Source organism: Chlorocebus sabaeus, chromosome 9 (assembly GCF_047675955.1).
Source record: "Chlorocebus sabaeus isolate Y175 chromosome 9, mChlSab1.0.hap1, whole genome shotgun sequence".
Classification (NCBI taxonomy): Eukaryota; Metazoa; Chordata; class Mammalia; order Primates; family Cercopithecidae; genus Chlorocebus; species Chlorocebus sabaeus.
Window position 1 is genome coordinate 104214356 of NC_132912.1, and position 23762 is coordinate 104238117.

General features: G+C 37.4%; 1 protein-coding gene across 8 annotated transcripts in view; it reads left to right on the plus strand.

The window, feature by feature from the left end:
- BTRC (beta-transducin repeat containing E3 ubiquitin protein ligase) overlaps window positions 1-23762 on the plus strand; it is a 205876-nt gene that overhangs the window by 120223 nt on the left and 61891 nt on the right. For all 8 annotated transcript variants that reach the window (XM_038009482.2, XM_038009483.2, XM_038009484.2 and 5 more), the window contains one exon: window positions 8793-8882. In XM_038009482.2, the coding sequence (XP_037865410.1) occupies window positions 8793-8882 (90 nt within the window). The remainder of the gene's footprint in view (window positions 1-8792; window positions 8883-23762) is intronic.

Genomic DNA, 23762 nt, shown 5'->3' on the forward strand with positions numbered 1-23762 from the left:
GGGCTTCATTATTTTTGCAGTAATTTCATGCAGTTGTTTCAGCACCATTGTTGAAAAGATTTTCTTTTCCCCCATTGAATTACATGAATTCATTTGTCCAAACCATTTAGTTATGTAAGAGTAGTCTGTTCTTGAACCTCCTGAAGAAAACGTTGCTGCTGGACACAGAGCAGTGGGTGACAGTGGCTAAAGCACTGACTCATCCCTATTTTATGTCCTTGTAGACAAGGAGGACAAGAAAAATGACAGGTGTCTATCCTTGCACCAAATACCATAGTGTCTTGATTATTGTAGTTTTATATAATGGGCCATGAAATCAGGTAGTGTGAGTTCTCTAGATTTGTTGTTTTATTTTTTGTTATTCCAGATAGCTTGCATTTCTATATAAGTTTTAGAGTCAACCTAGCACTTTCTATTAAAAAGAAGTCTGTGAGGGGCTGGGTGTGGTGGCTCACACCTATAATGCCAGCACTTTGGAGGGCCAAAGTGGGAGGATCGCTGGAGCCCTTTGAGTTGGAGATTACAGTGAGTTATGATCACACCACTGCACTCCAGCCTGGGCAACCGAGTGAGAACCTGTCTTCAAAAATCGACAGACATCTGGATAACTACTTTTTTTTTTTCATCTGAGATATATCATATAGGATTTTGCCCCTTTATTCTGTTAATACGACAAATTACCTTGATTTTTGTTAAGAATTTTTGTGTCTGTTTCATGTGAGGTACTGGTTTTTAGTTTTCTTTTTTAAGAGTTTGCCAGGTTTTGGTATCACGGTTATGCTGGTCTCATAAAATGAATTGGGAAGTCTTCCTCCCATTCTCCTCTATTTTCTAAAAGCACTTGTGTATAATCCTGGTGGTGTTTCTTCCTTCAGATTTCATAGAATTCACGAGTGAAAGCACTTGGGCCTGGAGTTTTCTTTGTGAAACTTTTTTTTTAACGTATTATTTAAATTTATGTGGCAAGATTTTTTAGAGCATTTTGAGCCTCTTTTAGAGGTTTAGAGCTGTTCAGATTTTCTGTTTCATGTTGTGTCAATTTTGATAATTTGTGTTTTTGAAGAAATGTTTCCTGTTTATTCAACAGATTATAATATGTTAATATCTTTTATTTTAATACTGTGGTTGTTTCATATTGGGCTACTGAAAGCCTCTTTAGGCAGGCTTCCATGCCCCCTTTGACATATCTTCATCGTTGTCTGAGTATTTCCATCTTATAGTTTCCCTGGTCAGTCCTGGAATCAACCATATTTCCATGAATATATGATTCCCTTTAGTGCAAAGTGGTATTTAGAAACCAAGATTCAAACACTGACTTTTCTTTTACATCTATATTTATATACTTTGAAAACTATTAGTTCACATTGATAACTTCAATTCTAATTCAACCGCACAGGGTTTGGTCTAGATTTCTCTCTTTCCATATTTTGTTTTCCTTCCTTCTTTTCTTTTCTCTCATCTTTCTTTCTTATTTTTGGTAGAGGTGGGGTCTCACTATGTTGCCCAGGCTGGTCTTGAACTCCAGGGCGCATTGGCTTCTCAAAATGTTGGAATTATAGGCATGAGCCACCCCACCCTTTTCCTAACACAGGAAGCCTGGTTTGAGATTTTTTTCCTTTCAGCACTTTAAAAATGTTGTTCACAGCTGGGCATGGTGGCTCACGCCTGTAATCCCAGCACTTTGGGAGGCCGAGGTTGGGTGGATCACCTGAGGTCAGGAGTTCGAGACCAGCCTGGCCAATATGGTGAAACCCTGTCTCTACTAAAAATACAAAAATTATCTGGGAGTGGTGGTGCACGCTTGTAGTCCCAGCTACTTGGGAGGCTGAGGCAGGAGAATTGCTTGAACCCAGGGGGCAGAGGTTGCAGTGAGCCAAGATCATGCCCTTGCATTCCAGCCTGGGCCACAGAGTAAGAATCTACCTCAAAAATAAATAAATAAAATTAAAATTAAAATATTGTTCCCTTGTCTTCTAGCCTTCATTTTTTATGAAAAGCCTGACGTTATTTATATCATTACTCCTAGATACATTAACATCCCCTTTTTCCTTGGCTGTATTCAAGGTTTTATCTTTGTCACTGGTTCTCAGCAGTTCTGACTGTGATGGGCCTATATGTGTTGTTTTCTTTGTATTTTTAATATGACTGGGGTTTGCTGATCTTAAATCAGAAGGCCACTAGTTTTCACAAAATTTGGGGAAGTATTTGATCACTATTTTTGTAACTTCTTTGCTGTACCATTCTCTTCTCTTTCCCTTGGACTCCAGCCATGCATATATTCTAGAAAACCCAGAATTGTCCCACACAGTGACTAAGACCAATCTTTTCTTTTTCCTTTTCTTAATCTCCTTTTTTCCCTCTCTGTTCTTCAGTTTATATGATTTCAGTTTATCTTTTTTTTTTTTTTTCAGTTTATCTGTCTTCATTGACCTTTTTTCTACCACTTCCAGTCTGCTTTTTAATCCTCTCCAGTGAATTTTTTGTTTTTTTTTAAGACAGGGTCTCACTCTTGTTGCTCAGACTGAAGTGCAGTGGCATGAACATGGCTCTCTGCAGCCTTGACCTCCTGGACTCAAGCAACCTCCCACCCCAGCCTCCTGAGTAGCTGGGATTACAGGTGTACACCACCATGCCCAACTAATTTTTCTTTCTTTTTTTTTTTTTTTTGAGACAGAGTCTCAATCTGTTGCCCATGCTGGAGTACAATGGTGTAATCTCGGCTCACTGCAACCTCCATCTCCCGGGTTCAAGTGATTCTCCTCCCTCTGCCTCCCCCAGTAACTGGGATTACTGGTATGGGCCACCATGTCCTGCTAATTTTTGTATTTTTAGTAGAGGTGGGATTTCACCAAGTTGGCTAGGCTGGTCTCGAACTCCTGACGTCAGGTGATCTGCCCGCCTCAGCCTCCCAAAGTGCTAGGTGTAAGCCGCTGGGCCTGGCCAATTTTTTTTTTATTTTTTGTGGAGATAGGGACTCAATACATTGCCCAGGCTGGTCCTGAACTCCTGGACTCAAGCTATCCTGCTGCCTCAGCCTCCTAAAGTGCTGAGATTACAGGCATGAGCCACCACACCCAGCCTGAATTTTTCATTTCAGATAATGCACTTTTCAGTTCTAGAATTTCTATTTAGTTTATTTTTGGTTTTTCATTTTCTGGTAGAATTTTTCATCTGTTTATTCATTGTGATCATATCTTTTATTGCTATGTTCAAGTTTGAACATATCTATTTTAGCTTCTTTAGAGCTAAATATGCTAATTTCTACAACTAGGTCTTCTCAGGGTTGGTTTTTGGTTCATTTTTCTCTTGACAGTGGATCCCATTTATCTCCTTTTTCTCATGGTTAGTAATTTTTTGATTATATAACCAACATTATAAATGGTACATTGCAGAAACTCTGAATTCATTTTTTCTTCCTCTGATTAAATTACTGGCTGATCACTATGGCTTTGTAGAGGCTTGGTTTTATGTTTGTTAAGGTCCTTAGTCCTAAGACATACTCTTGAATCTAAACTCATGGTCTCTTTGAATTTTCAATGGAAAGCCTAAGATGTTATTAAGTCCCTCTAACTTGGTAAAAGTCAAACTGTAAACTCTTTCTCCCCTCATGAGCAGCAGCTGGAATATCCGCATGGGCCTTTCAACCCTCCAGCTGTTGCTCTCCATTGAAATCCTTGGAATCTCCCCTTCATGTATGTAGTTTGGGGGTTAGCCATAGATATTAGGGAAATTTATATGTAATTTTTTTAGTCTTCCTCCTTCCCCTGTGGTTCTCTTTCATTTCTGGGATTTCTGTTCTCTATTGCCAGCCACTATGGCAGTTTTGAACTCTATCACTTGATATCTCAAGCCAATAGACTGTGGCTTTCAGATTGAATTCTAGTCACTCTGCACCTAGTGGACTCGTGAGTGCCTTCGGGGGAAAAGCACATAAACACACGTCTCACCCAATGTGGTTCTCTTTCTTTTTTCTTTTTTTTGAGACGGAGTCTCGCTCTGTAGCCCAGGCTGGAGTGCAGTGGCCGGATCGCAGCTCACTGCAAGCTCCGCCTCCCGGGTTTATGCCATTCTGGTCTCAGCCTCCCAAGTAGCTGGGACTACAGGCGCCCGCCACCTCGCCCGGCTAGTTCTTTGTATTTTTTAGTAGAGACGGGGTTTCACCGTGTTAGCCAGGATGGTCTTGATCTCCTGACCTCGTGATCCGCCCGTCTCGGCCTCCCAAAGTGCTGGGATTACAGGCTTGAGCCATCACACCCAGCCAGTTCTCTTCTTTCAAGATCAGGCCACTCCTTCCCCATTTCTGCCTATTTTAAGTCGATCTCCAGTGCCTTTACATAGCTTTAAAAATTTTTTCCTATCTGCAGGAGGGTTAATCTGATACAAACATTTCTGCCGTTATTGGAAGCAGAACTCTTTGAGTCCAGTTATATTTTATTCAGCAAGTACTGATTACTTAATAAATTTATCTTTAAAACAGTGAATTTTATTTTAAAAATATTTATGTTGTGTTTGTATGAATAGTAAATGTTTGTGGAATTAGACAATGCAAAAGAAATAACAAATCTAGAGCCCAGAATTTACATGCACCAATATTTAAATCTGTACACTAATTTCTAATGCTTTGTTTTTTCATATATACTTTGAAATCATTTTTGCTTAGATTATAAGAATAAAACAAGTTGGTAAATTTTTTAAGGTTTAGCTTGTTTAAAAGAAAAACAGCTGGGCATGGTGGCTCACACCTGTAGTCTCAGCACTTTGGGAGGCCAAGGCAGACAGATCAATTAAGGTCAGGAGTTCAAGACCAGCCTGGCCAACATGGTGAAACCTTGTCTCTACTAAAAATACAAAAAATTAGCCAGGCGTGGTGGCACATGTCTGTAATCCCAGCTACTTGGTAGGCTGAGGCAGGAGAATCACTTGAACCTGGGAGGTGCAGGTTACAGTGAGCCGAGATTGCGCCACTGCACTCCAGCCTGGGAGACAGAGTAAGACTCCGCTTCAAAAAAATACCAAAAAACTGACTTTATAGTATCAATAGGGAGTTATATATCTCTATTATTTTCCCCATTTTTTCTTAAATTTTACCTATTTTCTTTCCAAAGAATAATAGTTGATCAAAATCAGATTCTTTAAAATATCTGTTCATGCTTATATAAATAAACAAATGAGTAAATAAACAAATGAGGAGTGAAATCACAGCTTTTCCTTACAGAAGAATTCCAGTTAATAAACATGGAAGGAAAGACAAAAATAATAAATTCACTATTAGAATACACAGTAAAAATTACCATAGGCATGATTCTCCAATGGATGCTAAAATTAGCAAGCTGAGATTCAAGTAGAAACAGAATATTTGCATAGTCTCAAAGTATTTTGCCATATATATATATGTATTCAGTAATTCCTAAGGGAAAAATAATGTTTATATTGGAGAATCTTGGCAGACATGTCCTTAGCTATATAATCAAGGCTAACATCACCAGAAATATCAACATACCTTCTGATTTGATGCAGTGAGAAGGGCACATCACCTCTAAAGTATCTTTCCCCAAAATAACCTCAGTCTGATCATGAGAAAACATCAGACAAACCCAACTTGAGGCACAGTCTGTAGATTAACTGATCAGTGCTGTTTAGCAGTATCAGTCGTGAAAGACAAGGAAAGACTGAGGGATTGTTCAAAATAAGAGGAGCCCTAAGAGACGTGACAAATAAATGCAATGTGGAATCCTAGATTAGATGCTGAACAGAAAAAGGGCATTAGTGGAAAAACGTGAAACCTGAGTAAGTTTTGTACTTTATATAGTACCAAGTTAATTTCTTAGTTTTGATAAATGTTCTGTGATTATGTAAGATATTAACATGTGGGTAAGCTGGGTGACGAGTATATAAGAAATATTTATTTTTTCTTTCTTTCTTTTTTTAAAGAGATGGTATCTTGATTTGTTGCCCAGGCTGGAGTTCAGTGGGATAATCATAGCTCCCTGCAGTCTTCAACTCCCAGGCTCAGTCAATCCTCCCGAGTAGCCAGGACTACAGGCCTGTGCTGCCACGCCCAGTTAATTTTTTTTTTTTTAATAGAAATGTATGGAACTCCTGGTTTCAAGTAACCCTCCTGCCTCTACCTCCCAAAGTACTGGTATTATAGGCATGAGCCACTGTTCTTGACCTTTACTATTTTTGTACTTGTTCCATAAATCTAAAATTATCTCAAAATGTTAAAAAATTGAATTCTTTCTTACTGTTGGTTTTAAGTGTGTCTTAAGATTTTTCTTCTTAAATCCAACACAAATATTTATAGCAATGGTTCCCGAAGAGTGTTGCTGGATCAGCAGCACTAATGTCAACTGGGGCCTTGTTAAAAATGCAAATATTCAGAAGCTCTGGGGATGAAACCTAGCAATCTATGTTTGTTTTGTTTCATTTTGTTTTGAGACAGTCTTGCTCTGTCATCCACGCTGGAGTGCAGTGGCATGATCTCGGCTCACTGCAGTCTCTGCTTCCCAGGTTCAAATGAGTCTTCTGCCTCAGCCTTCCGAGTAGCTGGATTACAGGCACGTGGCACCATGTCTGGCTAAATTTTTTTTTTGTTTCTTTAGTAGAGACAGAGTTTCACCATGTTGGCCAGGCTGGTCTCAAAATTCTGATCTCAAGTGATCCACCTGCCTTTGCCTCCCAAAGTGCTGAGATTACAGGTGTTAGCCACTGGGCCCCACCAAGATCTGTGTTTTAACAAGCCCTCCTTCCAGATGATTCTGATGCACACTAAAGTTTGATAAACATGATTTATACCATCAGTAAAAACTTAAGACTAAAAGGAAACATTTCTATTAATACTTTGTCCAGTAATTACTAATAAGTTTGCTTTTCATGAAGTATAACTATAGTATTACCAATGTTTTGTTTTGTTTTTGGTAGGGATGGGGCCTTGCTCTGTTGCTTGGGCTGATCTCAAACTCCTAGGCTCAAGTGATTCCCCTGCCTTGGCCTACCAAAATGCTGGGATCACAGGCGTGAGCCACCATGCCCAGTTACCACCAATTTTTAAAATCAATTTCCTATGATTTTTTTCCTATTTTATTTGGAGACGGTGTCTTGCTCTGTTGCCCAGGCTGGAGTGCAGTGGCGTGATCTCGACTCACTATAACCTCCGTCTCCTGGGCTCAAGCGATTCTCGTGCCTCAGCCTCCTGAGTAGCTGGAACTACAGGTACCCACCACCATGCCCGGCTAATTTTTGTATTTTAGTAGAGACAGGGTTTCACCATGTTGCCCAGGGTGGCCTCAAACTCCTGAGCTCAGGCGATCTTCCCTCCTCGGCTTCCCAAAGTGTTAGGATTACAGGCGTGAGCCACTGCAGCTGGCCTGATTTTTCTATTTTATCTCCTGAACGTTACCAGATGTACTTAAGGGATAACTTCTAAGGTCTAGATAGGCCCAGTGAGGCTGCTTATGCCTGTAATCCCAGCACTTCAGGAGGCCAAGGCGGGTGGGTCACCTGAGGTCAGGAGTTCAAGACCAGCCTGACCAACGTGATGAAACCCCATCTCTACTAAAAATACAAAAAATTAGCTGGGCATGGTGGCGGGCGCCTGTAAGCCCAGCTACTCGGGAGACTGAGGCAAGAGAATCGCTTGAACCTGGGAGGCAGAGTTTGTAGCGAGCCGAGATTGTGCCACTGCACTCCAGCCTTGGCAACAGGGCAAGACTCCATCTCAAAAAAAAAAAAAAAAAAAGATCTAGGTAAATGTTGGTTTATCTTTTTTCAGTGTTCTTTCAATTTTGGTTTCTTTTTTCTTTTTAAAGCCAAAAGTCAAAGCTTGTACTGATATTCTTTTAAAAATATTTCATGATTTGTTTTAAAATATTTTTTTTTTCTGGATAGTTTGAAATTTTTTCATTTATTGTTCTGAATAAGAAACATGTCAGCTGAACACGATGGCTCATCCCTGTAATCCCAGCACATTAGAAGCCTGAGGCAGGAGGATCACTTGAGCTCGGGAGTTCAAGACCAGCTTTGGCAACATGGCAAAACCCCATCCCTACAAAAAATACAAAACATTACCTGGGCGTGGTAGCATGCACCTATAGTCCCCCACCTACTCCAGAGGATCACTTGAGTCCCAGAGGCGTAGATTGCAGTGAGCCAAGATCTCACTGCTGTACTTCCAGCTGGTGTGACAGAGTAAGACCCTATCTCAAAAAAAAAAAAAAAAAAAAAAAAAAGAGAAAGAAACATGTCCTCAGCGGGAGGCTGAAGCAGGAGAATCGCTTGAACCCCAGAGGCGGAGGTTACAGTGAGCCGAGATCACGCCACTGCACCCCAGCCTGGGCGACAGGGCAAGACTTCATCTCCCGGCGGGGAAGGGGACATGGGGGGAAGAAACATGCCCTCTCACTTCTTTCAGATCTTGATCGTTTTGAGAGTTTAAAAAGAAACACAACAAAAATAAATCTTTTCTTAGAACAGTAACTGTTGTTTTAAACAGAACTAAGCTCTTCAAATTTGCATTTTAAAATGCTATATAATCAGTACCCTCACCTTCCGTTAATCATTAATACAATGAAGCCACTGCTGCTTACATACTTGTTCATGGGCACATCAGTGGCTTTTATGGGCTCTATCTTTGCCCTCCTCCTTTTCTAACTTACCTCTCAGTTCCCATAAGTCTTAATTTATAGATAAAATCTATTTGTGTTTTGACTTGAGAAATAGAGCAGAATATGAAAACAGTATATGGCAATATTTCAATATTTTAAAAACCTGTTTCCAACAAATTCTTTTTACAGACGTACAACAGCTGTGCCAGACTCTGCTTAAACCAAGAAACAGTATGTTTAGCAAGCACTGCTATGAAGACTGAGAATTGTGTGGCCAAAGTAAGTAATGTTACTCATCAATGTATATTATACCACACCATAACAGTACCATATCTGTAGACATCTTTACTCAGTATTGCTTAAGGACTATTACAGGATTATATATTTAAGAAAAAAATATAAACAGGCATCATTTTATCTAGAACAGATTACAAATTAGATTCTCCACCTCTTAATTGCAACAGAATCTTTTGCTTATGAATTCTGGTCACACTTTAGACTGATTCACATTTGTTTCTTGACACTAGTTGTAGATTATCACATATCAGTAAGATTTGTATAAGATAATGTACAATTGTTTTAATAAGTTTATGGTTTTTAAATGCAGTTATGTATAGAGTACATCACATCATTGCAAGGATTGTGAAATATGCTGTAGGCAACCCAATTATTATATCACTATTCTTATTTATTGAGTGGCTAATGTTAGAAATACTGCTTTTGATGATCTTGATCCACATGGACAAGTATGTTTAGTCATGTCTATGGGCTACCTCTTTTTCATGTATATATGTCATCTCTATAGCCTAAATGTAAAATTTATCTTAAATATTAGAGATCTGATGCTTTTTATTATCTATCATAACTTACATTTTCCAAATATCTGTCATTACTAAGGAACTTTGACTTAAATTCAAGTGTCAGATATTTTATTTTAGGAATAAGTACTATTAAGTATGGACTTTGTTTCTTTTACTTGAATTATCTGCAAAAATAATTGCCTTTATATCTATTCATAGATTTGTTACTGTTACAACATTCCCAACTGCAACTATTTTAGTTTAACCTATTTTATTGTAGACCCAGGCCCTCAGTTCCTTACTGTTATTATTAGAGCCAGGACTGGTATCATGTAGTTGCTATCCTTTGCTACAGAAATCTAAGGACAGTTGTCTTAGTCCATGTGGGCTGCTATAACAAAAATGCTGTAAGCTGGGTGGCTTATAAACAAAACTAATTTTTTTCTTATAAGGGCTGAGAAGTCCGAGATCAGAGCATTAGCAGATTCAGTATCTGGTGAGGGCTTGCTCTCTGCTTCATAGATGGTGCCTTCTCACTGCATCCTCACATGATAGAAGAGACTAGCTAGATATATGAGGTCTCTTTTTTAAGGGCACTAATCCCATTTACAAGGGGTCTGCCTGCATGAATTTGGGAGAATACAAACATTCAGAACATAGCAAAAGTAGAGTTTTTGTTTATTTTTTCTTAAAACATTTAATAGTCTCTGGGCCTGCTCTATCAACTGGAAATATATCACACAAAATATAACCATTGAAATCATACATATAAGATATATCAGAATTTATTTCAAATTATAGTTTAAAAAGGTAGAGTTCATCAGTTAAATGTCTCTTAAATTCAAATATGTTAATATTTTGCTACAAAATGTAATGATCATAAATTACATTTTTATTTTTTCAGTCATTTAGTCACAACTAACAAGTGCCAATTGACTCTATTTTGTTTTGTTTTATTTTATTTTTAGAGACAGGGTCTTGCTTTGTCCCCCAGGGTAGTGTGCAATGGCACAATCCTAGCCCAATGCAGCCTTTACCTCCTGGGCTCAAACCCTGGTCTTCCAGCCTCAGCCTCCCGAGTAGCTGAGAACACGGTCGTGTGCCACCACACCCAGCTAATTTTTGGTTTTTGGTTTTTTAGAGGTGTTTTGTTTTGTTTTGTAGAGATGAGGTGTTGCTGTATTGCCTAGGCTGGTCTTGAACTCCTGGCCTCAAGTGATCCCCCAGACCTGCCAAAGAGTTGGGATTACAAGCGTGAGCCACTGCACTCAGCCCGAGTCTCCTTTATATCCTGCTTTTGTGCATGGAAACAGGAGTACACAGTTATTTGGGCTTTTAAAAATAAAAATATTCTTTTTTTTTTTTTATTTTTTTGGCCATGCTGCTCTTAGTTTCATCACAAGTGGGTGACTTCTGGCTAAATAAGGTAAAATTTTAGCATGAGTACCAATCCAAGGACAGGGTGATGATTTTAATGAGTTTCATTGAGAGCTGGCCAAGTGAGCATCTGTTCCTTTTGTTTTCTCCGTACTTTGTAAGCCAGGATCTCTAATCTAAATAGGTTGGTGTGTGTCTATATGATGTGGAGTTTTTTTGGGTTTTTTTTTTCTCCCACCCTCTGCTTTGGTGGTACATGGTTAAAAACCTTCCGCCCTCTAGCACAATGATGTAATTTCTTCCATGCTCTTGGGTATTGAGTGAGAAAGTAAGTTTGCTCATTGCTGCTCATCAGTCTGTTTTACTTGCTCCCAGGTGGTGACCTTCTCATTGCATTGTTGCTTATTTTAACATTATTCTGACACCCATAACCTTTCATCATCCTCTTAAATAATCTAATAATGATGTCTATCATTTCCTATTGGAACCCAGTTAAATCACTGGTTCCTTTTTTTTTTCTGAGATGGAGTCTCACTGTGTTGCCCAGGCTGGAGTACAGTGGTGCCATTTCAGCTCACTACAACCTCCACCTCCTGGGTTCAAGGCATTCGCCTGCCTGAGCCTCCTGAGTGGCTGGGATTACAGGAGCGTGTCACCACACCCAGCTAATTTTTGTATTTTTTAGTAGAGACAGGGCTTCACCACGTTGGCCAGGCTGGTCTTGAGCTTTTGACCTCAGGTGATCTGCCCGCCTTGGCCTCCCAAAGTGCTGGGATTACAGGTGTGAACCACTGCGCCCGGCCAAATTTTTTCTTTTTTATTTACATGTGTTTTGTGTGTCTCATGATCCCTGTTTCTGTTGGCCTCATTTATTGCTTGACCTTTGAATGGAATGACTTGTCATTATTTTGTTGGTCTGCAAGCTTGTCCCTATTTCCTGTTCTTCACCTTTAGTCCTTAACTGAATAGTTTCATCTGCTACATTGATACGGCTTCAGTGTTTTCTCAACTTGGTACAAGTGTCTGTTGTTGATTCAGATTATACTCCATTGTGGCCTGAATCTGTAACCATTTCCATGTGAGAACAACTATAATATAGTGATATCAACCGTTTTTGTTCTCTAGTTCAAAGAGTGACTTTGGCTTGGCTAGAGATACTAAGTATAGTCTAAAACCTTATTATTGAATACGGTTCATGTAAGTTTTAGAGAAGACATTAATACCATTTATTTCCCTAAAAGCACCAATGGTATTATGTTTGGACTCCTATAATACCTTGATTGTAACTCTTTGCCAGAAATATCACAGTCTTACAATAGCTCTTTACGAAGGGTACCCATTAGTCCTCTGTAGAATATAAGAAAACAAAGCTATAAAACAAATTATAACCACCCTAAATTGGCAATAATCTTGTTAATCTTTAATTTGAAGAAACAGGCCTAAGAAAAAAATTTAAAACTAAAAATGAAGGAGGGTCTATTTTATCACTATAATTTAATCCAAGTAACATTTGGAGGCATTGAGATATCTTTTATTTTTTTTCAGAATTCTTTCTCCTGGTTATGGCCCTGTGTTTCATGAGATTTGTGTTTGGAGCATGATGAGCTCTGTGTTTATTGTAGCTTTAAATGAACAGTCATTATTAACTGTCAACTTAGTCTTTAAAATCCATAATCACATTATGCTTATTAATTGTCAACCTTCATAATTTTTTTTAATTGGTAAAGAAAACTAACTGGAAGGCTGAAAGGCATTACTTTTTTATGTTATCTTGCTATTGGCTTTATTAAACCATTACTGCAAATTTTGGTCTTAGGTTTTTTTCCTAATTTACCCTTACCCACACCCACAAACAGATACACAAACACATGCAGTTAAAATTGAATTGTTTGAATACATCTATCCAGATTCCTGGCCCAGATAACAGAAGTTTTTCCTCTTTATGTTTGGAAAATAAACCCCTTCAGTAGTCCTTTGTGGATGTTCTGTATTTTAGTTGTTGTTGGTTGTTGTCACTGTTTTTTTATTTGTGACTAATAATCTGTTTGAAACTGACTGAGACAGAAAAATGTGATGTTCCTTTCCACTCACTCCAGATTTTGATAGAAGACTTGTTTTATTTATTTCCAAAATTATATCCGCAGGAAACAAGCTGTTTAAATTCAGATTATGCTGAAGCAAAATGGTCCTGGTATGAGAAGCAACGTGCTGTTTTACGAGCACAGAGTCCCTTTTCTCATAACTGATTGATAGTAAATATTTTCCTGAAGAATTATTGCCAGCCATGAACAGTGCAACTGTTTCACTTTTTTTCCGTGCTACTTGCTGTACCAGCCATTGTCGGTAATTAAGATCTACAATTCACAATGCAGACGTTTGCACTTCCTCTGGGTCTGTGCTATTTATAAGGCATTTCAGCTGTTCAGAGTTTCTTTTGAGTTTTAAACTACATGTTAACAGGCTTCTTTAATATACCGTTCCACAAGTAGCATGTCAGATGGTCTGTTCTTCACACAGGCACCTCTGTCAGGTCGAAACATTAGCTTTACGGAGAGCATACTAAAATATAACCATGTCATTGAGGCCGATGTGGTTGGAAAAACTCTGGAGTATAACATGTTACACACTGGACTTATTGCTCTATCAAAAAGATAGGAATGAACTTCAGATGTAATATTCATTTTAAAAATCTTAATATTCATATGAGCTTAATGTGTTAATTGGGTTACAGAGAAATACACAGTTAAATGACTTTTCCAAGTTCACTTTGCATTAATAAAAGAAGCCAGGACACCTCTTATAGACAAGAGTTTGTGTGTTTGTCAGATTAAGGATGTAAAAAAGAATACATTTTCTTCTAGATGTGCGTGCCATTTAAGAAGAATACAGACATGGGGCACCAAAACGGATCAGCAGATTGCACATTTGTTGTGTAATCAGCTTCAGGAACCCTAAGTAGCATATGCCATTGGTTGAGGAAAGTGTAAACAGGAATCTTGGTCTAAAGTTGGTAAAATTTAAACCATTTTCAACCAAAAAGAGATTTTAAAAAAGTCCAGACCCCAGCCCAGAGTCTTTATGAATTATGCCCTAAAATGAGAGTAATCGCTTGTGCAGTCTTCTTGCTACCGGCACTCATTGTTGAACATACAAGAAAAAGAAACAAGAAACTGAAAGCTGTCAACAAAATGTGTTTAAAACTTTGCCCCGAGTGGGCATCAGACTGGCTGTTTTTAAGCCTGAAGTCCAGCCACATTGATTATGCACGTTGGCCACCAGCATCTTCCAGCAGAGCATATCTGCTGAGAAAGGCAGGACCCAGGTTTTAGTGCTGATTCTGGATGGCCCTTGAATATAGACAGAATATAGACAGCTTATAATAAAGCCATTCCAAGGCAGTTTTATTTTACAAATCTAAAACTTTCTGTAGTTCTTTTGAACTACCGTGTTTCTGTAAATTTCTTCAGTGAACTCTTTATGAACCTGTTTTTTTTTTTTTTTTTTTTTTTTTAAATAGCAGCGGTTCAGCTGTTGGGAACCACTGATATATCTGACTGAGGCACTTCAAGATACTAGAACCTATTCACATTTCTATCTAGCCAGGGAGCTAATAAGCTCGAGCTTGTCTTTGTGGATTGATCTAGATTAGCATGAGATGAGCCCAGTCAGTGTCTTCCTCAGTGAAAAGGGAGAGGTTGGGGAAAAGATGGTTGAAAGAAGAAAGTTCTTCGTCAAGAATTGACTGCAGTATTGCCTGCTGATGCATGTCGGATCACCCGCACAGAGAGATCACATGGCTTCTCCAAAAGTCAAACGATCAATTCGCCTCGTTTTGGCTCTGTACTTAATGCACAAACAGTGCGATCTGCGGGGCTGTAATTGCATTGTTAGGGCCAAGGAACAAGCCTGTGCCTTTTCAGCAGACAGCTGGCAGGGAGAGAGGCATGTTGTTAGGAAAGAGAGAGGCAAGGCAAATAAAATTACTGCTAACGCTCAGAGATCGGCAGGAGTCCTACTTGCCTAATCTTACCGGTGGGAGCAAGCGGCTGTTGTAATCCAATTATAGCAGCATAAGCAATTTGTTAGACACTCCGCATAATGTAACAATTTCCCAATAAACTCTGACTTGTAATAACGTCGGCAAGAGTCCGCATAAATCTGCCCGAATGGTGGGGGCTGGAGCATTCGGCTGGGGGCTTGTAATTGGCGCCATCAGCACGTTTTGCGGAGTGCAGTATGGTGCAGTCTTTTAGTGCAGGAATTTTAAGGAGAAAAGCGTGGCACACGTTTCTCAGGGAAAAAAAAAAAAAAAAGTGGCCATTAAAAGGGGAACAGCAAGAAGGGCATACTTTTGCCTTCACATTACCTAGGAATCTTAGTGTAGAAAGAAAGCAGGAGGAAGCCATGTTTCCTCCTAATACTAAAGAGGGGAGGTGGGGGAAAGAGTGTGTGAATTAGTTAAATTCCTTATTTAAAAGGCATCGGTTTCTGTTATTTATACCTTCATCTCCAGCCCCCTAAAATGCTGTTCAGGCAGCATTTAGCTAACATTTTTATAAAATGTTCATACTCAAGGCAAGCCTAGAAATGCCAAGTTTAAATCTGTTTTCTTCTGGAGTTAGCATTTTCTTTACAACATGAAAATATATATTCTTTATGACCAGGACAAATATTTTAAAGATATTATCTCACTGAATATCAGACCTTTCTGTGGAGTTCTGACTTCTGCTTTAAGAAACTGTCACTTACTGAAGGGTTTAAATCTCAGCTTGTTTGCTTAGCTGCACTATTTTCTCATTCTGAAATATATTGTGAGTATCTATGATACTAGGATTAGTAATCAATCTTACTGAAATGTTACATTTCATAAGAATATAGTATCATTTAAATTTATACTTGTGTGATCATTATAGAAATAATTTTGATTCCTAAGTAATAAAATTTCTGTTTTGGAAAAAATATTTGTTGTTATATGGGGCAAAATAAAATCACCCTTATTAATAGATTAGCATTTGTAGTCACAGAATAGGGTTTCTTATTATATAAGGTATAGGAGGTGAAGCATGTTTATGGATTTGAGTTAATAGATTTTCATGCTACTGAATGTTTATTAAATGTTACCTACTTTCTTATGCCAACTCATTTCTTCATTGCTGTATAATTTGTGTCAAAACCAACTATATGAAGAACAGGATTTTTCAAAATGTCCTGTTGTTCTGGGTATTACCACAATAAATACTTACTTGCAGTATAAACATTTCCTTCTGCTGAAGCAAATGCAGCCTTCTTTGACTGGAGCTACATCAATAAACTGCAGTGCCTCTAATAAAGTCACTCAGTGTCTGGGTTTAACTAATGGCTGATTTTCATGGCTTTGACAGTGAGCTGTGTGCGTTATTTTCTCCTGATATTGTAAAAATAATGAGAGCAAATTAGAACAATCAGTTTACACAGATAGCTCCTGATTGGAGGCGATGGGCAATATGGCAGCAGGTAATCCATCTTCGGACTCCTGTCACATTAACTTCAACAGTGTGAAAAGATCAGGTGGAGTAAGCAGGGATCCTGCCCAATCAGAACACTGAAATTAATGAGAAGAACATTGTTCTGTGATCAACCTTTTAATTAGCAAGAGTGGAAACAGAGGGAATGATGAAGGCAGCACCGCAGCTGCACAGTGTCAGGCACAGTTTCTGAAAAGGAAAGAAAAAAAAAATCTGTGTTTTATGTTACTTTTTTCTTGCTGTGTACAGGCATTATCTTCCCATTCTAGAGCTGGTTGCAGGCTTAAAAAATACTGCTTGCTTTCCAAAGTAATGCCAGAAATTTGGTTGATATATTAATAGTCTATAGATTGTAATTCTATCAGGGGTCGTTTATGATTTTGATTACCAGCATACTTTCTTTGGCATTGTACTCTGGGTTTTAAGTTTGATTTTTCTAAAAATCAGGTAACCAGAGGAATTACATTTTTTAAAGTTCTGCCTTGTCAGCCTCCCCTCTCCTTATCACTCCAATTTAAAGTTTTCCTTGCAAGTAACATGAGAGTTTTCTGGTTTGGAGCATTTCTGTCACTTCGGGTTATTTAAAAGAGGAGCAAAATCCAGGCAGCCAGCTATGGTATATTTAAATTATATTCCTTTCCTGATTCTGTTTATTAAAAATTTGCTGTTTTGCTTTTCTATTACCTATGCTATTGACTTCTCAGTGTTGGGTTGTGTTATTTCAATTTATGTAACTGAGAACTGAAAATCAAGTAAGGTGTTTATAGGAGGAAGAGGGAGAAAATCTAGGCATTAACTGAGACTAAAGGCTGATTCATCCATTCAAAGCTCAGATATACTAAAATTGTAACCTTGTTAATCAAATGGTATAAGGTTATAGAAGACATAAATGAGCAAAATTTTCTGAACCAAGTCAGCTTCTGTTTCCTACACCTTTTTGGAAGGCTTTACCTTTGGGAAAGTATATGAGGCCATCATGATTTGCAGTGTGTTAGTCTTTGTATATTAGACTTAGTGACTTACTATAAAAACAAATAATATGTTATAGGCTATGTAAATGAATTCAAATATCTTCCAAAGATACACAAAATATTTTTTTCTTGATATTACTAATTAACTTAGGCATTTATTTGAAGTACTAATATGCAAAAGCTGGTTACCAAGTACCCACCTGAGTACAGAATTGGTAGGAAAGAGCCTAAAGTTAGTGTGAAATATTTAGGTTAGGTATAAGGTGATCTTTTCTCATAGGACTTTTTTCCACAGTATTTATAACTAATGTAGATTATATATATCATAATATGTATAACTCTCTAGGCTTTCGGTGCTAAGATACTGCATTTACAGAAACTTAAGTCTCTAATATTATTCCTCTATGTAAAACTCATTGAACAAAAGTACCTCATTTCCCCCTAGTACCATCTCCCTACGCTCTTCTCTGAAAAAACTCAGGATTCTGTTAGAACAGAAATCTGACTTTTTGTCATTTTTTGTTTTGACTAGATAGTGAGATTTTCCTGAAAACATTCATTTAGACTTGTATGTACCAACATTTTAGAATCAGTGATGTAATACCAAATAGTATCTAGGACTCCCCCAGACAACTCTTTTTTTTTCTTTCCCAGAATCAAGAAATAAAAGCAACCCAGATAACTCTTTAATAGACTGATGCTACTGTGTATATTAATATTTAAAGTCCACTTGTTATTATTTTGCAGATCCTTTTCTGCATTCCTTAATCTGAAAGAGAGATTTTTATTCTTAATACTTGTATGGATTTTTGTGGCTTTTTATGGGTTTTTATAGTTTGACAGTTTCAAAAGCCTAGGTTCATAAGCTCTCCATGAATAAATATGTTCTTAGTCATATGGTGTAAAAAGATCACTTACAAAGCTTGTGAAACCTGAGCTTTCCTTTTGAACCTTTTACTACCCATGAGCTCAGGAACCATACATGTAAAATTTTATTCTTGCGTCGTGACTTCAGCTTATGAGGGAAATGAGCTATGAATTTAAATGACTCTTCTACTCTATACCAAGTATGTTTCTATGAAAATAAAATTGTATTTTTTCCTTTTTCCTAAAAGGAAAGTTCCATCTGACTAGTGTTTCTGCCGGTGTTTGTTCCCATTGTTAAAAGATTTATTTCTTAAGATTAGCATTAAAATAGACATCCTGTTTTTGAAGGCATCTCTTTTTGTTTATACTGTAATCCCAAAAATGTCCAACTGGCTGGATGGCCAAGAAATTCCCTTTTAATTTCCTAATAGATCTAAAGTTAACAAGTCACCTTAAAGTCTACTAATTCCAATAAGTTCACCTTGGAGAAATTTTCATTAGTCTAGTCCTTTGGCACTTACCCAGTACAGCCTTAATTAAAGTTCTTATGCATATGACCAGTTGTATCTATTATAAAGGTTATTATAATTCTAAGTTTTCACTCCCACCCCCATTTTTTGTTGCGGGGTGTGTTTCCATATAAAGATTGAAAAAGTCCATTTTCTTTCTCATGTATCTTCAAGATGGAAGACCTTTTCCCTACCTGCCTCCCTCCCTTCTTTCCTTCCTTCCTTCCTTTTCAGTTTTATACTACTCGGAAGTTTGAGGAGGGGAGAGAATACATTAAAATGTATTGAGCCCCAATGTTCAGGCACTATATAGTGCTAGCTATGTGTTACTTATTTGGATTCTCATGTGAACCTGGTGAGATGGACAGGACCCCACTTTACCAACGAGGAACAAGAAGCTTAGATACGTTAAACCTTTTCCAAATTTTCACTTCTTTAAATTATAGAGTCAAGTTTTGAACTAAGATCTGACTTCAGAGTTCTTGCTCACTAGATTGCCTTTCAAGTAATATTTGGAAGCCTGTGCACCTCTCCTACCAGGATACTTCCCCCGTTGCATTGTGTAGCACCTATAGCTTTTCTCCATTTGATTTCTATAGCACTTTGACATCTAGCAAATGTTATTTTCTTGTCTTTCTCCTCTTCCCACCTCTTGCTGCTTGTATATCTTGTTCAGGCTGAACTGAGAGAAGTAGTGTATTCAGAAAACTTAGAACTATCTCTTTTCGGCTGGGTGTGGTGCCTCACACCTGTAATCCCAGCACTTTAGGAGGCCTAGGCAGGTGGATCACTTGAGGTCAAGAGTTCAAGACTAGCCTGGCCAATGTGGTGAAACCCTATCTTTACTAAAAATACAAAAATTAGCTGGGTGTGGTGGCTGCACCTGTGGTCCCAGCTACTTAGGAGGCTGAGGTGAGGAGAATCACTTGAACCTGGGAGGCAGAGGTTGCAGTGGGCCAAGATCATACCACTGCACTCCAGCCTGGGTGAATGAGCGAGACTGTGTCTCAAAAAAAAAAAAAAAACTATCTCTTTTCTGGGTTACCTAGTCAGTAATTCCATGTAGCTTAAATAATCACCTGCCTTATTAACATAGTATGCAGATCTTTCAAGGATCTAAGATGACTTCATGGCTCCATATTACGTTGTTCTGTATGTAAAATAACTGAGATAATATTAGACAGCTGGTTCAGGGTGGTGACTTACTTTAGTAATTGTTTTAGAAGTTGTTTTAGAATACAGATCTTATCCTGTTGTCTATGTCACAATTTGTAGTGTAAGCATGCACTGGCAGTCCTTTCATACCAACACATTGTTTTTCTCACTTAAACTTGGTTATTAATTTTGTCAATTAAAAAAATGTCCCTTGTCCTGGGGTGGCTCACACTTGTAATCCCAGTACTTTGGGAGGCTGAGGTGGGAGGAACACCTGAGATCAGGAGTTCAAGACTAGCCTGGCTAATGTGCTGAAATCCTGTTTCTATTAAAACTACAAAAAAATTAGCTGGGTGTGGTGGCAGGCACCTGTAAGCCCAGCTACTAGGGAGGCTGAGGCAGGAGAATTGCTTGAACCCGGGAGGCGGAGGTTGCAGTGAACCAAGATCATGCCACTGCACTCCAGCCTGGGTGACAGAGTAAGTAAGACTCTATCTCAAAAAAAAAGAAAAAGTCTCTTAAGACTTCAGGTCTGTCTGATTACACTTCAGTAAATATTTTTATATTTTGATTCATGCTTCTAGATGGTTCAGTGATTGTGAAGACTTGATGAGGTTATGAGAATTTAGTTGGACCTTGAAATCCTGTGTCTCAGCGAAAAGGCTTGGGACAGGGATGAGTGATTAGAAGAAATAGGTGTTTTTAAAGCAAATGAAAACAAAGCAAACAAACATGAATATTACTGTTTTGTGTGTATGTGTAGTTGGTTTTTTTTTTTTTTTTTAACTCCCTGGATATTCTCTAATGGAAAGGTTAGAAATGTTTGACAGTTAAGGATGGCATAAATTTTCCACACAGACTCATAAAAGTATGTAAGAAGCACTTGCTCAACATGGAGCACTAAGACCGTGACAAACAGGAACAGTAAAATATTTCTAGAATAATAAACACGAATTTATGTTTTATGCCTCAAACATCACTTCTCTAATTTAATCCACATTTTCTAGGAATATCTAAGAGCATAAGAAATTTAATTATACAGTTTTGGGTTTGTTTTTTTTTTTTAATGTGGGAGCAAGCCAAAAGGGAAATATAGAGAGAAAACCATGCTTAAAAAGAAATGGTTCCTACAGTGTTAACTATGGAGTCTGTAGCGTGACTCTGTAATGGAATATCATGGCAGGGGGTATAATACTGTAAATAAGATGAATATGCCACTTGTGGATTAATGGGTAACCTAAAGAGTGCTTTTATTTACATCTATGTGTGACGTTCATTTTCAGTTTGTATATTTTTCTCTTATTTTTGTGATTGTAGTATTTACAAACCTGGCATTTTAATTATGGAACTTTCTACTGATTTTTTAAAAAATCTGTTTCCATGAATCTTGCTCCATATTTATTTTTGTAGTATTAATATAGTGTCATTTTAGACTTTAAAACTGATAGATTGAAGGCATTTCTTTAACCTTTAGATAATAAGGAGGCGAGGTAGTTTCTGAAATATATTAAGCTCATAAAATAGAGCTGTTTTTAATTTTTTTCTTATGACAGATGGAGTATAGATACCACGAGTGTCCAGATTATAGCAGATTCCATTTCCAGTGATAGGTTTTTGGATACGGTATGCTTTTCAAAAGTTTAGGTACTAAGTAATATAAATTTGAATACATCTAGCCTGGGACACTAGAGGAGCCACTATCTCAACATAACGTTATAACATGCAATAAAGGTAAATACTAAGTAAGATTTTATAAAACTGATTTTTTTAGTCATCAGTTTTGGTTGCTGTTGATTGCAAATTACTAGTATTATTTAGTGCTCTTGAAACTTCTAAAGTTGGAGGTTTCAATTGTTAGTTACTCCCTGCTTTCCTTCAATAGAAAATGTGTAGTAAAGGTTATTTATAAAAGACTGATTATATCCAAAGCTAAATGGTCTTATTATAGAGTTTATGTAGGGTTTATTTTCACTTGCACAGGTAGATTCTCAAAATGTATTTGAATGTGAATGACTTCAAAGAAAAAAAAGTGAAAAAATTTTTTAAAAGTACTAAAATCCAAAGATTTTGTCATCAAATTTGACAGCCTTTTTGTACCATTACAGGTATTTATTGAATATTTATGATGTACTAGGCATATACATTTTCTCTGAAATAATCACAATAGTCTCATTGTGTTGAACCCTATTTTACACACAAATGAGGTAGAATTCAGATTAAGTAATTTGCCCAATGTCTTACTGTATGTTGCAGAGCTGGAATTTGAACCCAGACCATCTGGCCCCATGGCCCTGTGCTTTCAAACCATGGTGTTTGTGAATTTTAGTACATAGAAATTAGGATAGATGTAGCAAATGGGGGGATTATCTAAAACATTCCCTGTGGTGTCTATTGAATGTTAACAATTTACTAACAACTAGCCAGGATTTGGAAATCACAGAAGTATGCAAATTGGTTTTATAAAATTATGATAGAGTAATACATTTTAGGTTTATTATTATTCTCTTGCACTTATAGTATTTTCCTTTTTAGCATTCCATATGAGATGATAAAAATTAAAAATGCCTCAATTAGCAGCCACAAAAAAGTAAAACTGTTAATTGAACCTTGTAATCTCTTACTGTCTGTTAGGCTTTTCTTTTCAAGCTTTGATTGTGTGTAATAAAACTGTGGCTTAATTAATGCCAGGGTTCTGAAGCTTTTGGATGCCACAAAAGAGAGAAGTGGAGAAACCAAGAGGCAACATCAAATAGCTTTTCTGTCCTGTTAATTTAGCCCTGTTGTTCTTGTTCTAGTTCATGATGTCCAGCTCCCACCAGATACTCACTTGGTGAATTGAAAGAGGAGCTGTAGTGAATACTGTCTTAGGAAAAACACAACTCTTGATTGAGGCTATCAGCAGGTTAATGAATAAGTGTTTTCAGACAACATTTCACCCCTAGTTTGAGCTGCTCTTAGAATGAATGTGGCCAGGTTAATGTGACCAGCAGACATAATGCAAAACCAAACTAAGGTGGTAAATTGGAATCTTGACTTTGTTGCACATTTAGGAAAGATCCAGGACTCGTGTCAGAGGTATACTGTCTTTGGCAGAAGAGTGCTTGTCCATCAGTAGAGTACAAGATAGGAAGTCATACTGATTTATATTAATCTTTATTTCACATGCTAAAAAACAAAATGGCAACCATTTCTCCAGGAAATTGCTAAAGCTGACTTTAATTATAGACATACTTTTTGAGGGATCCATATGCTTTAAAATAAAGAAGTTGATAGGAAATGTTTGCTATTTTATAACTCAAAAAGTATTTTCTTAATTTTGAGAATACAAAATATTAAATAAGACATAATTGTCTTCCCTAAAATGAATTTACTTTTAAGGTGACTCTGCATTTTCTTCTTTTTCTTTCTCTGATTTTCCCTCCTTGATTCAAGGAACTTATTAATTAGCTGGTTTTATACATGTATCGATTTTAACAAGTGTATAGAAAAGGTGTGTTTCTTTCAGGATGAGAAAGATTTGAAATCCAACCATGAAAAATGAAGCCACTTGTATTTCTGGCTGCATTCCCAGAATAGTTATGTGTATTATAATTATTGAACTTTTAACACCTGCTCAAATTCTGTCTGGATTGCATAGGATTACAACATCATATCTAAATTGTACTTTCTGATAGTATTCAAATGTGAAATAGACATTGTTGTGTTGAGGCATTGATATCATCATAATTTCCAATGGTTTAAAGCGTCAGTGGTAAAGGGAGTTTACAAGCATAAGTAAAGAATACAGGTTTTACGTTGAAAAAGGTCTCTGTTGTCCGGGGGGTTATTTAATGCTAATAAATACTTGTTTTAGAATGGATGAAACTAGATTAAGTGTTTACAGCCAAACCTTTCTATTTTCCTCCACCAAAGAGCAGGGTTCTCCTAATACTGACCTACTTTACTCTTAGACGATAGTAGAGGTACAGTTGTTATG